The sequence below is a fragment of the Staurois parvus genome, unplaced genomic scaffold (assembly GCF_062004578.1).
Source record: "Staurois parvus isolate SC_StPar_1 unplaced genomic scaffold, SC_StPar_1.0 ptg000029l, whole genome shotgun sequence".
NCBI classification, from domain to species: Eukaryota; Metazoa; Chordata; class Amphibia; order Anura; family Ranidae; genus Staurois; species Staurois parvus.
This window is the reverse complement of record NW_028317825.1, coordinates 9,719,053-9,734,307: the sequence shown is the minus strand read 5'-3', so window position 1 is coordinate 9,734,307 and position 15,255 is coordinate 9,719,053. Positions and strand designations below refer to the sequence as shown.

General features: G+C 40.3%; 1 protein-coding gene across 1 annotated transcript in view; it reads left to right on the top strand.

The window, feature by feature from the left end:
• The window catches only part of SERPINF2 (serpin family F member 2), a 47,084-nt gene extending 33,809 nt beyond the window's left edge, over positions 1–13,275 (top strand). Inside the window, exons 5-8 of the mRNA XM_089657768.1 lie at positions 281–484; positions 3,029–3,171; positions 4,810–5,014; positions 12,268–13,275. Coding sequence (XP_089513894.1) covers positions 281–484; positions 3,029–3,171; positions 4,810–5,014; positions 12,268–12,593 — 878 coding nt within the window. The 3' untranslated portion in view covers positions 12,594–13,275. The remainder of the gene's footprint in view (positions 1–280; positions 485–3,028; positions 3,172–4,809; positions 5,015–12,267) is intronic.
• Positions 13,276–15,255: the final 1,980 nt, after the last annotated feature.

Here is a 15,255-nt window from a genome sequence, read left to right as displayed (position 1 = left end):
CATGTCTTTTGGCAACTAAAATGGTTCCCATATATGTATTTTATCAGAGTACTTTTAGCTGTTTGCCTGGAGTTCAGCTTTAACTTTGGTGCCAGGTTAAATGAGGAACACAATCTAATGCATTCACTAAATCCAACAGAAGTATATTGCTTAGACAACATTTCCCACATTGCTTTCAGAACCTTTGGCCTTCTGCATCAACTTCCATCCACGTTTCCATCTGCTTAGTCTGTAACATGTGATATATGTGATACTCACTGCAGTTACAATTACTTTGCAGATTTTAAAATTAAAAAAGCGTTCCTAAAGAAGTCTGAGAAACTTTACGGATCCAAGCCGAAATACTTGGGCCCAAGCATGAGTCAGAACTTGGAATCCATCAACAAGTGGGTCAGTGATGCAACAAAGGGAAAGATCAGAGACTTTCTCTCCAGCATTTCAGAAAAGGTTGTGCTAATACTCCTGAATGCCATACATTACAAAGGTAAAAGCCTCTGGATGCTATTGTCTTTCTTTGTTTTATTTAAGTAGTGCTTTTTGTTTTTGCTAAATAGTGTTGAATACCCCCATATTATAGGGTTATCAGAACTTGGTGTTGCAGGCAGTCCAAGGTTAGATTTCTGACCATTGTTATTGTATCATCCCTATGAATACAGAGCCCTAGGACTGTAGAGTTCTATACATATCTTTAAAGAAGGACTGTAAGTATTTTAAGGTGTGGTGAAGTATTTATTTATGGCAATACTGGGACAGGTTCTTCCAGCTCTCAGGCAAGGATCCAGAACTGTGCCCCCTGCTGCTAATGCATGATGTAAAATGGGTGTACCAAGATGTGTCCATTCATTGCCCCCTTGCTCTGGCTGTACATGGGCTGGTGTGTAGTGCGCACTGCACATGCATAGCCAATCACTTGCCTTCTAGCAGCTAGAAGGTAGTTGTGCAAGCACTATGGTTTTTATTTTCATGTCAGATGTGGGTGGATGGGGTGATAATCGAGCATGGTGTGACAGCAGTAGCTGTCAGAGCAGACATAAAGCCTCTGGTTGCCAGCCACTGATCTGGAGCCTGCCGTGAGGATCCTACACTGTGCCCAGGGGGGCTGCCCCTCCTGTCCACCCTTTGTCCCCACCTTGTTTATTGGATACTACATGTGAGAAAAAAGTAAAGATACAGGACAGTCTGCCACCCTTTCAGATGTTGCTGCCTAATGGCCCATACAAACGATAACATTTTTTCTTTCTCATATGATACCAGATCGTACTATTTTTTTCATTTAATCAGTACAGTAGTTGTTCAAAAATGCAAGACAATACATGACATCACTTAATGAGTGGTTCAATCCATAAGACATTTTTCATCAGAAAGAAGCGACCAGTCTTGACAAAAAAATCTAGTTGGCTTCCACCAAAATGATCATCCTTGTTGTTTTGAGCACTTTGTTGAAGGGATTGAAACCAATCATTTGCTCTAGGGTTGCACCGATACCATTTTTTTTTTTTCTTTTTTTTACACTGCCGGTACTGTTTTTTGTTTACACTTTTTCAGCTGTCAGCAGGAGAATACCACTGACAGCTGAATGAGTGATCAATTGTTGAGGATGCAACAGCCCTGCTTCTTAACCACTTTGGCTCTCACCTTTACAGCCCTCATGGACCACAGCAATTTTATAGATCGATAAACAGATACATAATAAAACAATGTTTTTTTTTTATCTTTGTTTTGGCGGCTGAGCAGTGTTGTCAAACATTGTCAGGCTCCTCAGCTGACAGCTGAATGAGTCATTGGTTAAGGACTCAATGGCCCCACTTCTTAACTACCATTTAATTGCCAGTTTGTTTTTTTTTTTCTGGTGTTTTTTACATTTTTCATTTCAGCTGTCAGCGGTTGAACCAAGCCTGAAGGTATCGGTTTCAGGTACTGGAGCATTTGCACGAGTACTGATACTCATGCAAATGTTTAGTAACTGCAGCCATACCAGTATTGGTATCATAGCAACCCTAATTTGCTCAAGTGATTATTCATTATGTGTATGGCCAGCATACCAGTTTGGTAAGGTGCCCAGATAAAGGGCCTGTGTCTTCAGACTTTCATACTTAAGTCAACCTCCATGCAATCAACACAAGCTCAGACTTCAGAATTTACTGACTGGTAGATTTGACCTGAAGCTGACCTCCTTCTGACTTGCATATTACATGTTTCAAGCAGCTTCTGGTTTTTAGCAGACTTTTGTATAGAATTGCAAAACCTGTCTGATGCAAACAAAAGCCCATCAAAACAGTCGAGCAGCTGACACACGTTTTTAAGCACTGTACAGGCCATGGACGTCTGTCAAATTTATTTCCCTGTGTATTGATTGTATGTGAGTCGTGCATGAATTTTTCTAGATCATGACCACCAATAATCCCATGTATGCACTACTCAAACTGGGAGATGAAGAGAGGGTACAAGAAGTCAATCGGGTTTTGCAGAATGCACCTGTGCAAGTGCAGAATCGGTAGACTCATGAGCAGCGTGCTTTTGCAATTTCATTTTTCTATCAGCAGGCTGGGAGCATGTTCTTGACCAAGGTCTTCTGCTGCAGTGGAGGCCATTAGTGTTGGAAACTCCTGTTGTCACTGCAAATAATAAACACAGCAACATAAAAGGCATTTGTAATACTGTACTTGCTATTACCATTATGCCACTACTATGTCCCTGAGCTATTGTATACAGTATATTATAACTGCCCAAACTTCCACCTTCTTATCAATAAATTGCAGAGTTTACAATATTTGGCCAAGCCATGCTTTCACAAGCTCCATCACTTCTTAATAGGGACCAATGGGTTGAATACATGTCAAGAAAAAAGATGGCCGAGAGAGTAGGCAAGTTAGACACTAAAGTCAGGTCCTTAAGGATGGTCAAGACAATATTCACTGAAGGGGATAACTCTAACTGAAATCTGGGCTTTTAATAAAATTTCAAAGTACTAGTTCTTTATTTCAGAAAGGAATTTCCACTTCCTGCTAAATTCATTTTGTGTGTGCAGGTGTCTGGAAAAATAAGTTTGACCCCGGAAATACTTCTGAAGATACATTTCATGTAAACAATGAGGAGAACACGCTGGTGGATATGATGCATGCAAATAAGTATCCACTGAGTTACTTTTTGTTTGACAAGTTGGATAGTCAGGTAAGTGTGCATATAATGTTGCTTTTACTTGAATATACTGGCCACTGGATGAAGGGGTATCAGAATTGGACCCAAATAACTGTTCAGACCAATTGTGATTTATTCCTTCTTATAAGTGTTCACTTGAACTGAACAGTCATGACCTAGGGAAGTTGAGATGTGTCCTCCTATTTTTATATTTCTATCCTGCTTTTCCTTTAATTTAATATGTACAGCAAGTGTGCCCATTTTTTACATATGCAGTTGCGTTGACTTGGCATTAACAAAAAAATGGTTTTGCAGCACACCAACGCACATCACATGCTTTATGCAATACAGTGTTTTGAATGAGCTCTCAAACTAGTTGGGTCCAATGCAGTGCATCTAATGGTTTATATATGTTGCATTAAGGCAACCATTCATTTGAATGGGCTGCCTAATGCTCCACAACGGACCTTAAATTGTGCCTGCTACAATTTTTTTTTTTTTTTTTTTTTTTTTTTTTTTTTTTTTTTTTTCCGCAGTACACAGCAAATCAGGCGAGTTGGGGTGCCACCCAAAAAGAATGAACTTTTAATGAATGAATGGCACTATAATGCACCAATGCATGTAACAGGCATTGCATGGTAATGCAGCACAATGGTGTGAATGGCCTCTAAATTGTGAAAGTCATATCAAAATGTAATTGTAAAAAATGTTCTTTTGCATCTGGATTTACCCATGCAGGCATGTATGACACATTATCCTGAACGTGAGACCTCCACATTAGGAAAATAGATCATGCACATGTGTGCAAGTAAATGCTGATTGAAAAGAGCTTTGCTGTTTTATAGGAGTACAAGTCCATACAGCCAGCCACAGAAGTACATGTCTGTATCATCTTGTACTCATATAAACGCCAATCTTTTTGCATTGGCATTTACCCACACATGCATGCATGATGCATTTTCCTGATAGCAAGATGTACAAGTTCAGGAAAATACACCATGCGCACATGGGTGGGCGTCTGCTGATGTGCAAGTACAGTGAATATACTTCAAAATGTATAATACTCCAATGACATATCTGAGCATATCATCATGGCTTCTCCAAGCACATAAACGTATACTTCATACTGATTTGATGAAAACAGAAAAATTTTACAAGATTTTCAACTTTGCTGTTGTACAGTATGTGAGGCTAATGGATGACTTATTTCCTTTTTTTTCTTCCTTTTTTTCTTCCTTTTTTTCTTTTTTTTGTCTTCCTTTTTTTGTCTTCCTTTTTTTGTCTTCCTTTTTTTGTCTTCCTTTTTTTGTCTTCCTTTTTTTGTCTTCCCTTTTTTTTTTGTCTTCCTTTTTTTTTTTGTCTTCCTTTTTTTTTCTGTCTTCCTCCTTTTTTTCTTTCTTCCTCCTTTTTTTCTTTCTTCCTCCTTTTTTTCTTCTTCCTCCTTTTTTTCTTTCTTCCTCCTTTTTTTCTTCTTCCTCCTTTTTTCCTTCTTCCTCCTTTTTTCCTTCTTCCTCCTTTTTTTCTTTCTTCCTCCCTTTTTTTCTTTCTTCCTCCCTTTTTTTCTTTCTTCCTCCCTTTTTTTCTTTCTTCCTCCCTTTTTTTCTTTCTTCCTCCCTTTTTTTCTTTCTTCCTCTTTTTTTTCTTTTTTTTTTTTTTTTCTTTTTTCTCAAGGTGGCCAGGCTACCTTTTAAAGGAAACATGAGTTTTGTCATAGTGATGCCTTATTCGATTGAGTGGAATGTCTCAAATATTCTGGATAAGCTGAATAAGAGTGAACTTTACAGTCGTTTCCACAAGGAGAAGCCAACTTCACTGAAACTTCCAAAGTTGAATCTAAACTTCAAGCTGGAACTTACAAGTGCTCTGTCTAGTCTTGGTAAGTTTTACATGGTTTATGGCTTGATTCATCACTGGCATTACATTGTATATGAGAAACAGGATGGTCTGTTAGCCTGTTTGCACAAAAGCTGCTTGTTTTTCAAATGGATTTCAAGCAGTCCTTTTGTGCTAGATGGCAATGTGCTCATTGAGGTCCAGAGCCAAAATTCTGTTCTATGGCTTGAAGAGAGATGATAAACAGATCCAAAGGTCCAGAACTTAATGTTGAACTCAATGTAGATAATAAATACACAAATTCTCTGTGTTCATTAATACTTTCATACCTGAATTTAAGTTGGTATCACCATGTGTTTTACCCAATCTGTGTCTCAGGGAGTCAGTGGACTTCCAGTGTTTGTAGGATAAGCTTGAAACAAGGCCCTTAAGATTGCCTTTCTAATGTTCTTCTGTACCACAAGGTCATCTAGAATTCCAAATATACATTGCTTTGGGTCTGACTGAATAGTGGTTTGAAATGGTGTTCAGAGTAGTAAGAATCGTTGTCCAATACCTGTGGAGCTCAGTGCATCTCCAAAGCATATGAGTCCAATCGCCACAGTTCCTATGGCATCTGTCACATAGTGGTTCTTGTAGCATTCCCATGCTATAGAGCTTCACAGGAGTATAGTGGGTTAGCAAAAGTACAAATTGTGAGAGCTTCTGAGACACATTAATGGAACTCAATATAACCAGCTGCAGTTCACTGGTCACCTGTAAGAGGTGCCACATCACTTTCCCATTTGCTCTGCAACTTTACACAGATGATCCTCGAGAAATGCAACAAGCATAGCCTGGGATATGAAACCCTTAGAGGATGCGGTCTTTTGTATGAGATTAAAAATAGGGGTGGAAGACAACTGCCAGTCAGTCACATTACCCTGAAGAGCCACTGTACGTGTAAGCTGGGAATAGTAAAAGTACATATACTGAAGCAGCAAAGAATCATTCAGGAATATATGTCGTAGGTGTGTGACCACCTTCCCAAGTTCTACCTCCTGCTTGCATACTGTACTTTAGCAAGTTCTGTATATCTATTAAACCAGAAGGACTATAACTGGGAAAAACCAGTAACATGTTGTAACTGTTTGGCTTTATTGCAGATGTTTGTTGCATAAATCCTGGTTCACGCTAGCACAACATAACTATACTACTCAGCGACCAGGTGTGACTTTAAAGTGACTTTGATGTTGTGCGACTTTGGTTGTGGCCAATCCTAGCAATACAGTGTGACATAATTCCTTTTCCTACACTTATAACAAACCATATTATTCAACTTACAAGTTTTGGGTCACTCAGCGACTGAAAAGGTGTCAGATTGGTCATGGTGTACAGTCTTACCTCTTTACTTGGTTCTTGTATGTGGGATCTTCATCAATCATAAATCAATAAATATATCATAAATCAACAGACGCTCATGTACTAGGCTGATTAGCAGTTTGTTGTCCTGTGCTTTACAAATGCGTCTGGATGCTATTTCTGCTACACTGCTCACATTGTGAACAGAACTGTAACCATGTGATGTCCAGTCTGGCCATGTGGTTGGGAGCTGTGAAATATTGGGCAGTGACAATAGGAGCTGTCAATGGGACACTTTAGGAGGATAAGTCAACAGGGATACCCAGATACAGAGGTATACTATAGGGTTAAAAAAAGCCTCAAAAATTGCTGAGGAGTCGCACTGATAAAGACATAGGGCGAATTGCTGTCAAATTTTCATTGCAATCTGTGGGAGTCTTTACTGCAGAACAATCACCCAAAAGTAGTGCAAGAAGTGTTTTTGTTTTTGTGTTTTTTTTTTTTTTTTTTAATGGGTACTGCAATTTAAGGCAGTACCCATTAAAATCTCACTTTACATGTCACAGATAACTGGAAAATCATGGTGTGGTGAACCAAGGCTAAGTGCGTATGTAGGGAATATTCTTTTGGATTATGGAGGTCTAGGGACTTGGACTGTGAGGGTAGATCCTGTGACTTTTATGAAATGGAAAAATATTTACACTGTAGAATCCCTTTTGATCTGTCTGCTTCCTGAGATTTTGCCAGGCTCCACACCTTGTGTTGTAAGTGCACTGCCACATAGTCTCCTCATATTCTCTGCACTGTAACTGTTCAGGTATAACCCTGGGGACCTGGTGTTTCCAATAGCAAGGCCCAGAATATAGAATTAATACAGAAAATGTTTGGTGGGTGTGATGGCGGAAATATAGGCGTTGAGGCATAAGAGTCATTTTTATAGGGTTAGTCTTTTCTACTAACAATAATTATAATTGTTTCTGCACCTTCACCTTGTTCCTTAAATGTTTAAGCAAAGAGGATATAGTAGGTCAACTAAAATCGGTAAGCTGTGGGGAAATTTGAGCTCTTAGGTATTTAAGGGAGGTTGTAATCGGCATAGAGCAAGATGACATATTTCCATCTAGTAACATCAAAGTTGACTTCGATCAATTAATGCCAAGTCCTGAGTATGTGCCAAACTCCGAGATGGTAGATCTCCTCCATCCCATGTCCTCTTCCAATCCCATTTCCTCCATCCTATGTCCTCCTCTTCCAGGAGGATAATTCTGCGCAGAGACAATCAGTAGTGTATGAACACAGCATCATATCCCAGACTCAAATGATTGATGTTCAGAAACCTGTCATTTTTAGAGTGAGACTAAATCCACATTTTGATTTTAGTTTTCGATGGAGCAGTGAAGGGTTAGAACCCCCCCCCCCCCACAAACACTTCTGGAGACAACTACTTTTTTTTTCTTTTTGGTCACCAGGGCAAAGAGCTCCTTGTCCCAGTGACCACCCCCACCCCCCCATATGGAAAATCCAAAACTTTGAATTGATCCCAGGGGCAGACTGACAACTCATGGGGCCCCCGGGCAATAGGGGATCATGGGGCCCCTGTGTCCTTGCCCACACTCAAACCACATCCACAAAAGCCTATGAAAGGTACCAGGGGCATCTCATGGGGCCCCCTTCTGACTTTGGGCCCTTGGGCAGTGCCCGAGTTCCCAAATGGTCAGTCCGCCCCTGATTGATCCCCAGAACAGGAAAAGACAACCTTCCAATGGGGGCACCGGTTCTGGTAACAACTGTCCCCAAGGGCATTTCCCTTTCTGTTATGTCTATGAAACCTCACAATGGGACACAGATGGGAAGAGGTATGAATGGGGTTTTAGGTCTGGAAAAGAAAGTTCTGGCTTTATGTATAATTAATTTAGTTTTATACATAATTAGAAAATCTAACAGGGTTTTATAATTACAGGAGATTTCCCCTCACTTCCTGTCTTGGTGTCACCAGAACAGGAAGTGGGGGGAATCTCAATGTAGACAGCTTGTTGTTGCCTTTTTTATAATAGCCAGCAATTGTTTCCTTACATATTAAATCTAATATATAATATGGACATGCCCCCACAAGGGGATTCATTCTCTCGCTCTCGCTCTCTCTCTCGCGCTCTCGTGCGCTCGCTCGCTCTCTCTCTCTCGCTCCCTCTCTCTCTCTCGCTCCCTCTCGCGCTCCCTCTCTCTCTCGCTCCCTCGCGCTCCCTCGCTCTCTCTCGCGCTCCCTCGCTCCCTCGCGCGCGCTCGCTCTCTCTCCCCCCGCCCTTCTCCCTCTCTCCCTCTCTCCCTCTCTCCCTCGATGTGGGGAAAAAAGGGACAAAGCGAAATCATTTTTCCACCTTTTTTTAATGTGACCTATAAACTGTACAACTCAATTGAAAAACTTAAACCTTTTAGGGGGGGAGGAAGTAAACATAAAAAAACTAAAATAATGTGGTTGCATAAGTGTGCACACCCTCATAACTGGGGATGTAGCTGTGTTCAGAATTAAGCAATCACATTCAAAATCATGTTAAATAGGAGTCAGTACACACCTACCATCATTTTAAAGTGCCTCTGATTAACCCCAAATAAAGTTTAGCTGTTCTAGTAGGTCTTGCCTGACATTTTCTTAGTTGCATCCTACAGCAAAAGCCATGGTTTGCAAAGAGCTGCCAAAGCATCAGAGGTATCTCATTGTTAAAAGGTATCAGTCAGAAGAAGGGTACGAAAGATTTTCCAAGGCATTAGATGTATCATGGAACACAGTGAAGACCGTTGTCATCAAGTGGAGAAAATATGGCGCAACAGTGAAATTACCAAGAACTGGACATCCCTCCAAAATTGATGAAAAGATAAGAAGACTGGTCTGGGAGGCTGCCAAGTGGCTTACAGCAACATTAAAGGAGCTGCAGGAATATATGGCAAGTACTGGCTGTGTGGTACATGTGACAACAATCTCCCTTATTCTTCATATGTCTGAGCTATGAGGTAGAGTGGCAAGACGGAAGCCTTTTCTTGCGAAGAAAAACATCCACGCTCGGCTAAATTTTGCGAAAAAAAAAAAAAAACGCACATCTGAAGTCTCCCAAAAGCAAGTGGGAAAATGTGTTATGGTCTGATGAAACCAAGGTTGAACTTTTTGGCCATAATTCAAAAAGATTTGTTTGGCGCTAAAAGAACACCATGCCCACAGTGAAGCATGGTGGTGGCAGCAACATGCTTTGGGGCTGGTTTTTCTTCAGCTGGGTAGAGGGAATTATGAACAGTTCCAAATACCAGTCAATATTGGCACAAAACCTTCAGACTTCTGCTAGAAAGCTGAACATGAAGAGGGACTTCATCTTTCAGCATGACAAAGACCCAAAGCATACATCCAAATCAACAAAGGAATGGCTTCACTAGAAGATTAAAGTTTTGGAATGGCAGCCAGAGCCCAGACCTGAATCTGATCAAAAATCTATGGGGTGATCTGAAGAGGGCTGTGCACAGGAGATGCCCTCGCAAAAATATTCCAAATCTGTCGGATTGCAAGGAAGAGTAGGCAAATGTTGCCAAGTCAAGATGTGCCATGCTGATAGACTCAAACCCAAAAAGACTGAGTGCTGTAATAAACTAATATTTTATTGAAGCACCTTTTGATTTTAAGGGTGTGCACACTTATGCAACCATTTATTTTGTTTTTTATATTTTTACTTCCCTCCACCTAAAAGATTTCAGTTTGTTGTTCAACTGAGTTGTACAGTTTATAGGTTACGTTAAAGGTGGAAAAAGGTCTGCAATGGTTTAATTATTGAAATTATTTGTCATTTTTTTACATTTCAGAAACCTGACATTTTAACAGGAGTATGTAGACGTTCTCTATCCATTATCTATATGGATTATTCTGCCCCCCCTCCCCTTTACAGCATTCACCTCTGTACATCCCCCCTCCCCCTCCATTACCAGCTTTCACCTCCTTCCCAGAGTTCTCAGCACAAACTAACCCCCCCCCATTTCCAAGCTCTCATCCCTGTCACACACACCCCCACTCCTTCCCAGCTCTCACCTCTGCATCAAATCGTCAATCTTTCCACAGCTGTTTCTCTGAAGTACCACTCTGCCCCCCCCCCCCCTTTCCCTCCGCAGCTCTTTTGCCTTTGCACATATGCCCTCTTCTTGCTCTCCTCCATGTCTCACCTCTTCAGACATGCAGCCAACACCACTTGGGGGGCTTCTTCTATTCAGCATAGGCGGAGCTGCCCAAATCAGGCAGCTCTGTCAGGACTGTACTACAGAGCCGAGTAGAAGTTTTAGAGTGCTGCACTCGGCTCTGTTCTACAGAGGTTTTGACAGGGGCAAGGGACAAAAGCCGCATCTCGAATCTGTACATTAATATATATAGGCGGTTGAGACATTGCGACCCAGGGCTCCCGCAGGGGAGAATGGCACCAGCACACAGAGGATCACCAATATGGGTCCAAACGTTTTAATGAACGATCACATGGTTACAACAAGGTTACAATGTTTTGGCGTACCGCAGGACATCTTCATCAGGAAGTGTCACATGCCTAATGAAGGGGTCCTGCGACCCTCGGTGTGCTGGTGACATTCTCCCTTGCTTATTCTGTTCAGTTCCAGCTGATGGTTGCTGCAGCATCCACTTATACACACACAGCCATTTTTAACGCAGGAACATGTGCATTTGGATTGTATACTTGCATCCAGGGCCCCCGCAAGCACACAAAAGCCGATCAAGGAAGTAATGTAGAAAATGTCTACCGCCTCGTGTGCTAAGTGACAGGTTGCAGAGGAGAGGGCTGTCGGATATTCGACTGAATTAAAGACCTGCCTGCAGGCTCGGGCCCCTCGAGACGCCTGGGCCCCTTTTACAGGTGTAAGAGCAAAAATAATTTTGCCTTCTAGATTGAACAGTTATCACTTCTACAGATTGACATGAAAATACTAGTGATATGTGTCTATATGAATTGGGGTCTGTGGGTTTCTTGCCCAGTTTTAACAAAAGAATGTTACCTCTAGTCATAGACGTTGGTAAACTTTGTTGCTGAAATGCAGCATTGAAGACTTTCAGATGTGGTAATATACGGTTTACAGCTCTTTTGGTAATCTATCATCATCACCTTACAACTGAGGCATGAACTAGTCACCATATGCACCTCCTCCAATGACATCGGTGAGTCTAAAAGTATTCGATGAGCCAAGAATAAGGATGGGAGTTTAAGGACTCTACCAAGTAAGTGTATTTGAGAAGATCTAGATCAGCGTAGAAGTTGACTAATTCTCCCAACACCATGACTGGAGAGTTAACTATTTTACCTGCAGAGGATAGAATTGCACAGGATAAAATTGCTCCTATATCGCCTGAGACGTTTGTAGAGAATAGACAATTTTCACAAGAAGGCAACTAATCTTCTCCTTGTGTTTTTAGTAGCTAGTTTGTTATAGAACCATTTACATTCAGCTGAGGAAGAGATTAGCTGCCTAACACAAGCCTGTATTTGCGCTAGTAATGAGTGATCTACAGATATGCATTTTTGTTTAGACTGATCCTACATAATTTTGTTAGGATATTTGAAACCAAATTGTTTACTACCTTTGCTATGCTTTAACAACCTGTTACTGGGGTCATAGGTACTATTGGCAAGTTGAAACACTTGGGATGTGGTATTGAGAGAGAAAGTATAATAAATTATTGTTGCCTTCATATATATTGTAAAATATATATTCAAATGCTATGTTTTTTTTATTTTCAAAGTTCCACCATCAAGACAAAACCAAGTCTCAAACATTTTGCACATTAGATCTTCTACTAGTATATTTGTGTGTGTGTCTATATAAACATGTTAACCTACAGTATATTTTGTATATTCTAGCAACGTGTAGAGAGTAAATTCATGATGCCATGGCTGTTTTAATAGCTTTCCCTCTTTTGCTTTGTAGGACTTGGCCAACTGTTCAAAAACCCAGATTTGAGGAAGATTTCAGATGATGGCTTGGTTGTGTCCAGTGTAGAACATCAGTCTACGCTGGATCTCAATGAAGAAGGTGTGGAGGCTGCTGCGGCCACGGCTATTGTGACTTCTCGCTCTCTGTCAACCTTCAATGTCAACCGACCATTCTTATTCCTTCTGATTGACGACAACACTGGCTTGGTCCTGTTTTGTGGATATGTTTGTGACCCCAAACCTTCCGCTCCTAGAAAGAAGAAAGATCCTAGTTTCAACCCTGAATTTAAACCCTTTTCAAAGGGTTCTATACCAAAATAGGATGTTTTAGTTCTTGGAGGAAGCCCCAGCAATCCAAATAGGGATGTTTGACGTTGTCACTAGTGGATTCTGCACATGGAACATTTGAAAGGCGTGTATTGGTCTGTAATGACAGGCAGGTTGTCTTTTGTTTTTATTTTTTTAAAGAAGTTTGAAGGAGCTCCAGTTCTATCTGAATCTATACATGTGGACAATCCTTTTCAGTTGTGTTCCCACATGTTTTTTGTCTGTATAAATGGTGCTTTTCATGCAGATGTTACATGCAACATTTTGTCAGACAATACTGATCATTTATCAGTTTGTGTATCCAGCTGATGTCCATTGTTGCATATTAAATTTTCATGAACATTTCTCCTGGACCATTCATTCCTTTCTAAATCTAACCAAGAAAGACATGTTTCTGGTGCCAGCAATTAATGGGCTTTAAAGCCTTGACTCCAGCCCTTTTATTTGTGTTTTGAGCTGAATAGAGAAGAGTTAAATTTTGTTATTTCTGACGGTGACCACAGTGGGGAGATTTTCCCCTACTTCCTGTCTCTATGATGCCAGAACAAGAGAACTGTTCCTCACACACCATATCCAAAACAAGATAAATGTGTTGGGCTTTAATTGCAAAAATGAGATCTGTCATAATTTCCAATGTGGATAAGGGAATAAAGATCAGCTATTCGGCACCACTTAACCTTATGAGAACTATTTAAGAACATGCGTTTAACGTTGCTTTCTCCTTTTAAACTAAATCATACCTAGCATTCATTTAAATTACTTTCAAGTTTTACCTGTGTTACAGATCTTCATAATCCTACTTCATATACAGCTCAGTAGTTTTTTGTTTTTTTTGTTTTTTTTGTTTTGTTTTTTTTTCTGTCCAGTAGCTATTTGTATATCACAACAATCGTCTCTGTTGATATGATACAAAGACCAATGATGTTTAGGCAAAAGCAGCTGTTGGATTGCAGTGTAGGTTTTAAGAAAACTGATCTGATTGGTTGCTATGGGTTTCTGCACACCATTACTTTTTTTACTCTTCAATAAAGCCCACTGACTGCACATAATAGAAATCATGTGGTTGACTTGCAATCCACATTGTTTTCTTTTTGTTTTGCCCATCTCAATCCCTTCATCAGAAATTGTAAGCTCTTAAAATCAAACGCTCTGCTTGGAAATCCCATGGGCAGATCTGAAACTAAAATTGTTTCACTGAAGTCAGTATATAATAGGACAGAACCATTTAACAGCTGTTGCTGCAGTTTGATGAATATTGTTAGATCATTATCCTTTTAGAAATGTTCTGTTCAATAAAATTTTGCAGGCGATGGTTAATTTTTGTACTTTTTTTTTTTTTCAGTCCTCCAAAAAAAAAAAATTCCTAATGGCCCCTGAGGAAAAATAATCTATAAATTCAGATTGGTTAAGTCAACAACGTTGCTGAGGGAGTGAAAGGGCAAAACACACTACTTAAAAGTTCATCATTTATTATGTTAATGGTTATTTTACAAAGTAATCATTAAAATCGAAATGCCAAGAGGGGTTACCGTAGATGGAAAAATAAATGATCCTGTTCTTAATAAACTAACTTCATAAACTTACAGGAAGCAATTGATGTTAATTTATGCACTAAATGTAATTATCACAAGTATAATTATGATTTTAATGGGAGCAAGGTACCTGATTGCCTGAGATAAAATAAAAAAAATACATTTAATGAAACTTGTCCACAGATTACATGTAGAACCAGTTCTATCACTGGGTGGAAAAAAAAATATGTAAATGTCATTCGCCACCATTTAAACAGTGACTTCTATTCCTATAACACAGGTCTGCAGCATAACTCCTCCTAAGGGATCGCACTGTTCTTTAGGGTAGTTCACATATGCATGTGGCTGGGAAATAAGTTTGAGACTGAACAAATGTTAGAAGACCGTGATTGAGGCGACATGGAATGGGGAGACAGTTTTGAGCTAAAATTGAAAAAGGCAGTGTGAAGCAAAGCTCTGTGTAGGATCAATTAACCCAAGCGACAATTACCACTACTAGAGAGGCTAGCGTTTGGAAGACTGTCATAACCGGTCTTCAACATACAATCTGAAAGCTTTCAACTGGTTTCGGTGATGAACCTATTGTGCAGCCCCAGACATAGGATTGAGTTGAAGGTTGCTTGGATGGGCTATAATAGCTGTCCCCATTGTTGCCTTCCTGATGAGGGATGTAGAGCTACTCCCGTGAAACAGCTTGTATTTTTGCCCTGGTTTCCCCCTTTCTTCACCCTGCAGCCAGGCACAAAGTATTTTCCACAGCAAGGTACACACACTTTAACTTGTCTTCAATGACCAGTCTAGGGGATTTGTTTTTGGAGTTTTATTGTAGAATTGGAAATAGGGATTGGGAATTTAGTAGGATACTCCAAGATTCGAACTATTTACACTGAGGACATCTAGCTGATCTATTGGTTGAGCACTGCTGAAGTCCTGGCTGAAAGCAGATAGCAGGCTTCTCTTTAAAGTGTAGTAGCAAGTAGTTTAGGAGTGAGCAAAGTCCCTTTTTAGCAGTAGTAATATTTGCAGGGTTGAGCTCCCCAGGTACAAGCCTGTTACGGCAGACTGTGGCAGTCCAAAAATAGCAGAAACTGAGCAAAGTCCCATGGAGTAGCAACAGTTGGACA